Genomic DNA, 11,046 nt, shown 5'->3' with positions numbered 1-11,046 from the left:
ATACTGAACCGGCAGCGCTCTGGCGTTTACCGGATTATCGGCTCCGAACTCTCGCCTCAGGAACCGGCTGACGGCCGAGGTCTGCAGCTCCCGGTGCAGACGAGGCCTGGTCGAGGCGCTCCTTCTCCCCATCCCTTATATGTCAATGTTTGTAAAAGCCTGACAATCAGCGGGCCGGGCGGACACGGGAGTGTTAAGTTTACTCCGTTTGCGAGTCTGGGGTCGAAGCCAAACTCTGCACAGCAAACAGCGAGGCGGAGATACTGAGTGATGTTACATCTGGAGCGGCGGCTACCGTTTCACTGCCGCCGTTCGGGTGGCGTGACTTCTCTCCGCCCCGGTGCAGCGGACAGTCGGAGAGCATAGCACAGCCATAGATAGGAGCCCAGCCAAGAGGCTTGAATCTGGAGAGAAGGCGTGATTGAGTTACGGTAACTCCATCCACATGCCGACGCGGGGGAGAGCGTTACAGCAGATGTGACGGTCGGCAGCCGAATCGGGATCATTCAGGAAAACTGTAGCCTGTGAGTGGATCTCATAACAAAGCTGCCGGCTGCAGAGAGAGGTGCTCCGCCCCCACTGAGAGTTTCAGAGCCCAGCTTTGGTCGTGTTTTGTGTGTCTGTTTGCCGATTTATTTGAAAATTACACTTTCTGGAACCCCCTCCGTGCCGTCATGCCCCTGGAGGAGCATCATTTTCAAAACAGGAGACTTTTCTGAAAGAAAAACACCAAAAATCTGCATTTCCAGTTGAAATGAGGCAGATGTATCCTATGAATTGTTAGATGAAGCGCAGGGCCTTGCATAAGAGGGTTTTTTTACCCTGAACAATGGCCCTCTTGTTGAATATGAAGCTCCTGCCTTTCTCTTTATTGCATTACATCGCCCGTCTTGGCTCGCATCCCCACGCATCAGGTGAGATGAAAAACGGAGCTCAGACATTTCTCTGCTGGTCTCTCAGACACTGGATCCAGACGATTCTGATGGTGATTCATACTTAAAAATGCTGCAAAACCAGCGATCGGATGGATTTTCGGACAAGAATCTGAAAGAGGGCAGAGAGCAACTGCTGTCTGTTTGTTTGCAGCTAATTTTTTTTCTGGCTTCTCACAACTCCTGACTTGTCATCACAGTTTAATCAGCCGGGACAGAGAGACGGAAACGAAGAGGCGAACCGAGCCTCGTCGCTTAAAACACACTCGTTTCCCTGCAGCTCAGATAAACCAGACAGGCATTAAATGCAGTTTTAGTGGGGAGGTGAACGGTAAGGTCCGTTGCTCCGGTGCCAATGTGGGCTTGAATGCAGATGTAATGGATTCCCTGGAAGAGCCTTGAAAGCGTTTTGGTCAGCCGCCGTGATTCAGCAGGAACGGCCGTCCCGACCTCCGTCCTCCTCCCGTCCCTCTGTCTTATCAAGAATGTGAAGAAGCGCGTTCGCAGATCAATGCTATGGATCGTTCCAGAGATCCCCTGGAGTATCACGTCGGCTCCGCGTCCGTTCGGAGCGTCCCGACCTCTGAACTCCGCGCGGCCGCCGGCCCCTCCGGGCTTATCGGGCCGTCCTCCCCGGAGGGGCAGCTATGTGCAGAATGCCGGCCGGGAGATAAAGACGACGGAAAGTCGAAAAAGTTTGAGAAAGGTAAAGATTTCCCAGCCGCCGAGGCGCGCTGTGTGACGACGGCAGTGGGGACAAAAAGCCACAGGAGTCTTATCAGTCCGAATCCAGCTTCCTTTCAGTTTGTCGCAGTTGCTGCAGCGATTGCTCAACAGGTTCCTGCTCACTTTCTGTTTTTTTTCTTTTCTTTTATTAATAGACAAGCGTCACGGCCCGGTGATGGAGCCAACAAATACCCGCTGGAGAAAACAGAGTCCTGGCTCGAATCCACAGCCTGCAGGAAGAGCTGGATTTCCATGAACGTGGAGTTTTAAGGCGACATCTGCATTCAGCAGAATTCTAATTCTAGGAAAGGCAAGTTTATTTGAAAAGCACCATTCATACAGAAGGCAGTTCAAATGAAATGGCTGCATTCCACAGAATATTAAAATCTTAGATTTTGTTTTGCTTCCTTTTTTGAAGCGAGAGAGAGACAGACGCAGACGGGATTGTGGGGAAGTTTTTCCAGAGGACCGCAAGAAAACCACTAAGACATCCAGGACCTTAATCATGTGAGCTGATAAAGAAAACAAATGGGTGTCAAACATAAGGCCGGTGTGCCGAAATCATCTCGCAAGAGGCTCCAATCCGGCCCAAGAAAAGACCAACCGAACTGAAAAAACTGAAGAAACCACTGAGTTTTCAACAGTTTTCTTAAGAATAACAGACACAGCACTGAGACCTGAGCTGAGGAATCAGCGGCGCGGTGTAAAGTTAAAATTGGCTTCATGTTGACACTATACCAGAGACATTCTTATCGTTCAACATGCCTGAAAAGGGGACATTCTGGTTGTGATTGTTCAATTTTGCAAAAAAACACACATTTTCACCACATATACTCAAAGAAAAACAATTTAACTTTTACTTGTAAGCGACTTTTTTGTCGCTTACACCCCAAATATAAACAGATATGTTGAGTTCAAATCTCCAACCTGGAGTGAGAAACCCTCAGAAACTGAGCATGTTCTCAAGTGTTCTTCGATCAGCTCCTTGATATGCCACGCCGTACGCCCGAAACATGAAATAACACGGGGCGCAGGGCGGCTATAACAAGATCTGCTGGTAAAAATAAACCGCCAATATGTTTGGAGCGCGGGGAGAATTCCAGAGTACATTCCCCGTGTGCGGGGGCGGCAGGGGAGGTCAAATAGGAAGACCTATTTGTGTCCCGTCCAGAAACAGAACCATAACCTCAAACTTGCACATGAGAGCGGAGAATCGCTCCGCCTGGCGAACGCGAGGGAAACCCTGGACTCTCTGCTCTCCGTCAGCCTGACGAGAGAAGCTGGACAACAGGGGGCCTTTTCTTTAGCGGTGTTATGGTCCAGGAATGTGCCTGAACACAGGACACACACACACACACACATTAAACACACGTATGAAACCATGGTAGAGACCTCCTGGTGTTGACCTGCTCCCGAGGGTTGTGCTCAAACAACACGCTGTTTGCAGAACAGACTGTGATTTATAAAGATGTAAAACATGACACATAACTCAAAGTGCAAGTTACACACACACACACACACACACACACACACACACACACACACACACACACACCTGGAGTGGTTTATCTTTATGGCCACTCCTCCCTCCACTCAGGAATCCGTACAGTGAAACTCTCCTCTCCGGTCTTGAGGGATGTTTCTGCTTTTACTTTGGCTTTGCAGCCATTAAAAGGGTTTTACTGGAGTCGTCCATCTTCATAGATCTGAGCCCGTTTTTTTACTGCTTATGTTTGATGTTGCATCTATTATGCCTGATTACTTTGCCGGCGGTTTTATGTCGGTCTCCCGTTTCAGATTCAGCCACTCAGTGAGTCACATCATGATCTGAAGAAATGCTCCGCACCGTCTGCCTGTAGAGATATTTATTGTTCTTGGCAGCACTGTTCTTGCATTTTGGGCGTCTGTTACATGACGACGACGCTTGGAGTCACTGAAAATGACACTTTTTGGAAACGCCAGTCCAGATTCTCCTGGACTTGGTAGTTTTAGAGTTGACAGAAGTCACAGTAAGAAAAATCCAACTTAGTCGTCTGTTGATATATATATATGATAGTGTTTTGTTCTCTGCACACGTGTGTGTGTGTGTGTGTGTGTGTGTGTGTGTGTGTGTGTGTGTGTGTGTGTGTATGTGTGTGTTCTCGTATTTCTATCCTTGTCGGGGCCAAATGTCCCCACAAGGATAGCAAAACGTGGAACGACGTGCCTTGTGGGGACCTTTTTTCCGGTCCTAAGTAGGAGAAACAGTGTTTTCTTGACCATGTTGTTGTTACTGAAAAAAGTAAAAGTGCAAAAACATTTCTTTAGGGTTAGGCTTTGTTGTGGTGTGGGTTAGGGTTAGGGTAAGGGTCAGGGTTAGGGGCTAGACATGAATGGGAGTCAATGGACGGTCCCCACAAGGATAGAAATACAAGACTGTGTGTGTCTGTGTGTGTGTGTGTGTGTGTGTGTGTGTGTGTGTGTGTGTGTGTGTGTGTGTGTGTGTGTGTGTGTGTGTGTGTGATTCCCTGGTGGCACAACATGAAAACTCCATCATTTTCAGAACGTTGCCATAAATGCAAAAGGGAAGAAAACGCAAAAACGCTGCGTTTTCACTTGAACTGTCATGAAACCGAGACTTTCCTGAGATTATTCCTGCATGAATAAGAGTTTGATAAATAATGTGAAAACTGTGAAGACCGTGTGATAACTCCATCTCTGCTTTTCCTGGAGCGGCAGTGCAGGAGTGGAGGGGTTGAGTCAAGTGATGTGAGAGTGTTTACAATGTGTGTGTGTGTGTTTAGTTTGCTTAGACCCTGGAAGGTGTTGGCTAAGTCAACAACATAAAACTGATCCTTCAGTCCACTTGCTCCTGGAGGAAGGCAGCAGAGGCTTGTAGATCGGGGAGAGGGGGCTGATGGGAAGTTAATGGCACGGGGCTTCAGTGTTATGATGGGTGTGTGTGGCTTTAAACATTGTTTTCCCAGCTCCTCCTGTGGGCGAGGCGATGAGTAATACAGCAGAGCAGCCTTTGAAGGTGGATAATGGAGACAGTCATCCTGTACATTTCATATTATTTGCTCTGAGTTTCTGTCAGGTGGGGATGAGTTTTTTGTACTTTGGTGCTGTGCTGAACAATGAAGACGATTCAGATCAAAGCAGCTGATGGAAACAGAAGCAGAAAGAAATGGGTTGAATATAAAAGTAAACACGGTCAAACACACAAATTTCCAACAGAAGAGCTCATTTAATGTGACATGAAAGTGTGACAAGATGAAGAACTGTCTGGACAACAATCACTGCTGTAGATTCTTCAAAAAGATCAGAACGTTTCGAGTCGTCAGCGCTGATAAAGTGAAGTCATTTCATTTAGATTCAAGCCCCCGTTCACACGACAACGTTCTCAAGTGAAGACGGAAACCAAACTGTGAGTCTCCACTTGAAACGGAGATTCTGCCTTTTAAACCACTGTAAACCCATCAAAGCACCGACAGCGCTGCTCCTTGTTTCAGGTGAAGCCCACCAGGCGCGGCATGCTGGGAAAGCTCTTGCGGATGCTCATGCACTTCTCCTGGTCCAGGAAGAGCGAGTTTGCCTTGATGGACAGGTCGTGCTCCAGAGCGATCTTGGTCTTCACCAGAGCCTGCAGGGTGTTTTCCGCTTCCATCAGCCGCTCTTGGAGTTTATGAATAGTGTCTTCAATCTCCCTCACCTCCACCACGAGTCTGGACGACAGAGACAGAACACGTCAGATAGATTTAAAGCACGTCTAAAGTCACGGCTGGGTGGAGGGCCGTGGTTCTCCGGCCACCTGTGGTGTGGGTTGTCCCTGCAGAGCTCGATGTTGGGCCTTCGGGTCCGCTCCTCCAGCCTGGTCTGGGCCACTTTCAGGGGACACTCTTTGTCTCTGAGGGCTTTCTTCAGAGACTCAATCAGCATCTCGGTCTGGAAGATTTCCTGCAGTGTCTGACCAATAGATGAGATCGATGTTTAGTTTTTGAACAGCATCTTGTAATGCAAGCAGTGCTGCTAGCTTAGCGCAGCACGTCGACTTCAAATCGGCTGAGCGCAGCGCTGCACACTGGCCTGCTCTGTACGAGCCCATTTGATGTAATCCAATTCCATGAAATCAGTATTCCTCAGAGCAGACAGGCCCGAGCTTTATTGAGGACGGTGTGCCTCGCATCGCACCAACACTTAGTGTGTTAGCGTTTAAATGTGGAACCACCTTAATCCTTTGCAGTAAGTCTAAAAACAATGGGACCCATGTAAATAACCTATGCATGAACACAAACCCACATTCGCTTCCTTTTACAGTAAACATGCACATAATACAATTCAGAAGATAAATGTCCTCTGACAGACAATGCAGGTCTTCCGTCGTCTTTGTGGAGGTGCGGCTAAATATAGCATCCGTTCTGTTGACTTGCTAGAAAGGAAAAGATTATAGTTCAGCACATGATCTCTTCTGCTAAGTGGCAAATTTTATTATCACTGAATAAAGCGAGTGAGTGGATGGAAGCTGACACCCCGTGGTGAAGGCTGGGAAGTGATTTTATCAGTGTTTTCTCGTGCAAAAAAAGAGGAGAAAGAAGGAAAACCTTGGCCAGGTGTGTCTGCAGACTGTTTTTGGCATCAGCGGTCTCCGAGATGCGGTTGCTGAAAGCCACGTTGACGTTGCTGAACTGGTTCCACATTTCGTTGGACGTGGTGTTCAGCAGGATCTCGATCTCGTCTCTGAGCTTGTGGGAGGCGGCGCGTTGGCTCTGGGACAGTAAGATGTTGTCGTCGGTGAACTTCGACCAGGAGTCAGGCACCGAGAGCCTGACGGGGGGAACGAAACAGGACAAAGTGCTCGGATCAATGGATCGAACAAAGACAAGACGGTGTCAGCAAATATTTGATCTGAGACGAGTAAACAGCGTCTGAGCGATGGTGTGACTGAACTGACGAGGGGTCCAGCCTGTCGATCCCTCTGTAGTAGCCGATGCCGTCCGAGGTGTTCCTCAGATGGTGGCACCTGTCGTCGATCCTCTGAGCCGTCACTTTGTCACTCATGTCTCTTTCCAGCTCGTGCTGAGCGGCTCGGTTTGACCTGATAGACCCACAAACACCACGATGCTGACCGAAAGACAGAGTTCGAACGAATAGATCGACACTCTGCTTCCCGGACTTACGCGAGCTGAGCCACGGCTCGGTCCAGATGCCTCCTCATTCTCTCCTGACACGACTTGATGACCTCCACTTCCTTGACACAGAGGTGAGGAGATAAGATCATTGATTTACTGACGCTTCTGAGCGGCACGTCGTCCTGCTCTCACCTTAATGAGATCTTTCTCCACGTTGTCGTGCACCAGATCGATGGACATCCGCTTCTCTCTGTGGTACAAACACTCCTGAGACACCTATTGAACGAACAAACATTGTCACTCAACACATACTGAGATGATTGTCATGTACAGTTTAGTTAAAAGTCTCTCAGAAGCTGGAAATCCAACATAAAGCGTTGCTAACCTGCATGTACGATTTCAGTTTGCATGCACTTTGTATGTCGGTGCAGCGAGTTATCAAATATATTACAGCAAATAAATCTGGATTTGACACATGAAAAATATTTGTGGGGATGATCTGTCACGAGGTTATCTCCAGTCTCATCGTGAAGTCTTCAAACTAAAGCTGTGGGGAGCCAGCGTCAGGCCGAGTCAATTCAAAGCACCCTGTAGTTTTCATGTGGGGCCACTAGTAGGTGCTGTTGTTCTTGTAATCAAACCACTCACGCATGCACACAAAGGACAAATCGCTATGTTGTCATGTAGACGTAAAAGTTTTCCGCTTTCACTCGTAACATTGTCACGTAAACGTTGCACAAATCACATGGCTCGTCGACGAACGAAGTGCTTGTTCACCCGTTTTTATTTAGAGCTGTAATAGATCAGACCCATTGATTGTAATCACTCTGCGTTTCATCCTGATCTCAACAGCATCTCTCAGCATACAGGGTAGAACTCCCATTCGCTCGTTTTAAGATTCTCCATCAAATTACACTTTGCACTGAAGAGCTGGTCCACTTGATTCTAGAACAGCCTGGAATCACACTCTCATTATACTACAGTCATTTAAAGAAAAAAAAAAAAGAAAAGAAAACACACTGTTTTAACAGAGCCTGAGTCTGATCCTTTGTTCTTCCGGGACAATGCATGGTTTCAAAGATGTAATTCACACCAGGTAGTACATACTGCCTCTCCTTTTATTGTCTCTGCATCTTTTAAACCCCGATCCTCCCACATCAGAACCATCCAGCTCTTAATGACTGCGGTACACTGCAATGTCCCGAGGTGTGTATTCCAGTTTCAGTTACTTTAATAAGTGTCTAACAAAGCCAGCGGCCACATGATATTACGCTCGCATCAAATGTCCGTCCAGATCGTGTTGACACAGATGACCACTGGTGCTCTAAGAGGCCAGAAAGGTGACCTGGATGAGAATCCGACCCGGCCAAGGCGCCGGCGGGTTGGGAAGGACTTGACGGATACTGTTGCTACAACTAAACCTTAGTCAAAACTGTTTCACCACAGATACTGCAACGCTCCGCGAGACGTGACATGCATGAACGCCAACAGGCACGCTCCAAGTGCAAACCCTTCCTGCAAAACGTTCCAAAACCCCGGCTGAGAGCGTCCGTCCCTGCTCACCTGGAGGGGTCCCTCGGTCTCTGCCAGAGCTCTCTCCAGCCTCCTCTTGACCTCAGTGAGAGCGGCGATCTCCGTCACCATGTTGTCGGTCTCGTGGCTCAGCTCGGACCTCCAGAACACGATGTCGTTGAGCCTCTCGCCGATGTTCTTGCTGGTGCTCTCCTGGCTCCGTCTGGTCAGCTGCTCTTTGTCCTGCATCAGCCGGATCGTGTCCTTCCGCAGCCTCTCCGCGCTCTTCCGGGACGACTCGGACTCCCTGTAGTTGTTGTGGTTGGACTTGTACCAGTCGTCTGGCGTGTAGCGCGTGGTCAGCGCGCTCCGGTTGGACGGGTAGAACATGGTCTTGGCCCGGACCAGGTCCAGACCGTCGCGCTGTATGGAAGAAGGTCCCGGGACGCCGCTGCTGCTCTTGTAATAGCTGCTGGTCCTCCACAGATTGGCACTGGGGCTGATTGCCAGGGCAGGCTGGGTGCTGCGGTAGCTGGATGCCATGGTGGAAATGGCAGGGAGGAAGTGGCTGGTTTTTGGCCGAGCGTATGTGGCTGTCAGAGTGGATCCCATCAGCTCCATAGTTTCTGAATCCAATTAAAAGACAGACTGCTCACTCTGAGTTCTTAAACCTGCTTGCAACTTGGATATCTGGATATGAGAAACACACTTTTAAACAGTTCAGGAACAGACACACATTAGAGCTGATATAGAAAATAATCTACAGCAGAGTCTTACCAGGATGACGGTTTGTCCTCCAGCACGCCGTGTCTTCGTCACGCTGCGTTTACCTGAGAATGAGCTCAAGAACACGCTAAAGGTAAACTGCCATGCATAATAGATAGACGGGTTTGCAAGTCATTCATTGGGCCAGCCAATGGCGGCGCGCGGTGCCGGCCTGCAGGAGCCGGCCCCGGCCAAGATTTCTGTTGACACAGAAGCAGTTGCCACGGGCTACTGCAACACTGCACCGAGGAACTTCAGATTAATGGCAACCAGGTGCTTTTTCTTCACTCAGTGTGTCGAGGTGACTGTCTTTGTCGTTCTTCTCGTGTTGTTTCTGCAGGAAAAATTCACAGTAAAAGTAAAATACTTGGCAGGTTTGTCTTTTTGTGAAATAAATCTTCAGTTTTGCCATCCTCCACTGATTTAGGGTGTCTAATACGTCTTTTCTCTTCCCAACAATGTTTTATTGATGAATGATTTTGTAATTTGCTCGATCAAAGCAATCTGAGCTTCGCAGCACCCGGAGAGCCGAGCTGTCTGTATGCATTACACTCACCTGTTCAATGATTCATACGGCAGGAAGAGTCCACACAAACCCCGGCAGCACAGAATAATAATCTGTGTTGTGTTACCTACCAGTGGCGATGAGGATCGTTTACACTAATCTGTTCGGAGGGGGTAGGGCCGGGCAAACGATAGCCCGGTTTCCACTACAGAGGAAACGCAGAGCTGTAGCCAGGCGTTACTCAGCCCTGCCTCTGTCTCTGTCATTAAACTAAACCATACACAATCACAACAATGGAGGGAAGACATCAGTTAGATCAATGAAAGTCCACAGCGCAGTCATTTCAGGGCACTTTGACAGAGAAAACCCAGCAGTTCCTGTTTTGTATTTATTTCATCAAGTGATAAAACAGAAATTCAGTGGTCCTGAAAGTAAATGTCCCATTAAAAATGTGAAAACATAAACTTCCTTTGCGCTCAGGTGTCAGAGCCACTAAAAACGCAACTTTTTGAAGATGCTTCAACTGGAAATAGAGAAAATGCAGTTTTTCAAAAGCAAAACCGTTGGCGCCACCGTTGGTGTGTGTGTTCTGCTCTGCACGCCACATTCCAGCCGGCGGTCGGGCTGCTATTGTCCTTAAAGGTGGGGTTTGGATTTAGAATGGTCGTGGCTCCGCCCTTCAGCCGGCAGCATCCCTTAACATGGCCAGGTTGAAGGAGGCCGGCCTGCGTGCCGCGGCCGCCCTGACCTCAGCCGCTATAAATACGGCCCAGAAAAGTATGAAAAGCCCGTCCTCGTATGAAATTCCTCGCCCGAGCGCCCGGCCCGCTGGACGAAGTGCTTCCTCGTCACTCTCCCGCCGGCCTCAGAACGTGGAGGAAATGTTAGGAGGCGCCTATATATACCCCTGCCTTGTGGCCGAGGCCAGTATGTTGTGAATTTCTGCATAGTCAGAATGTCTGAGGGAGCACGCAGACTGTCCACTCCACTTAGAGCCCAGCGACGCTGAAGCGAAGGCTGCGCTGCTCGTCGGCATACAAACCCAATAAGGAGAGGTTTTAAATTCAATTCCGGCCTGAAACGCTCCCCATCTGAAGGCGAACTTCCGTCCACTGCTGCGGTGTTGTGGCCACTTACAGGCAATCTCTGCAGACAGCCACTTAGCACTCCGGCTGCACGAAACGTGAAAAGAAGAAGGTTTTCATGATTTCTGCGTCTGGCCTGTGGGCTCGGCTGTCATGAGGCGAAGCGTTACTCACTGAACATCCATTCATGAATACAGGAAGGTATTTAAACACATCACGCATCACATCCACGACCGGGATCTTTTTTAATTAGAGATGCACGCTGCCTGTTTTGTAACCCGGTTACCCTCCGCTTCACACCACATTCATATCATCCCTCATTCATGTCTTCTTCTTGTTTTCATTCCATTAAGGAAGCGCTCCGCTCAGGGAGTAATAGTTCTATAAACCTCATCTGTCAGGCCTCAAGTACA

The 11,046-nt window shown here is 48.8% G+C and overlaps 1 protein-coding gene across 1 annotated transcript; it reads right to left on the bottom strand.

Annotated features, from left to right (window-relative positions):
• Positions 1 to 5,145: 5,145 nt before the first annotated feature.
• On the bottom strand, positions 5,146 to 8,899 carry tekt3 (tektin 3). Its single transcript, XM_030098581.1, has 7 exons — positions 8,330 to 8,899; positions 6,959 to 7,042; positions 6,815 to 6,885; positions 6,589 to 6,732; positions 6,239 to 6,461; positions 5,449 to 5,603; positions 5,146 to 5,362 (listed from the first exon to the last, which is right to left on the bottom strand). The coding sequence occupies exons 1-7, from the start codon at positions 8,897 to 8,899 to the stop codon at positions 5,146 to 5,148; spliced, it is 1,464 nt and encodes a 487-aa protein (XP_029954441.1).
• Between the last annotated feature and the right edge of the window lie 2,147 nt (positions 8,900 to 11,046).

Source organism: Salarias fasciatus, chromosome 8, assembly GCF_902148845.1.
Source record: "Salarias fasciatus chromosome 8, fSalaFa1.1, whole genome shotgun sequence".
NCBI lineage: Eukaryota > Metazoa > Chordata > Actinopteri > Blenniiformes > Blenniidae > Salarias > Salarias fasciatus.
Note: the sequence above shows the minus strand (reverse complement) of the source record. Positions and strands in the feature narration are given on the sequence as shown.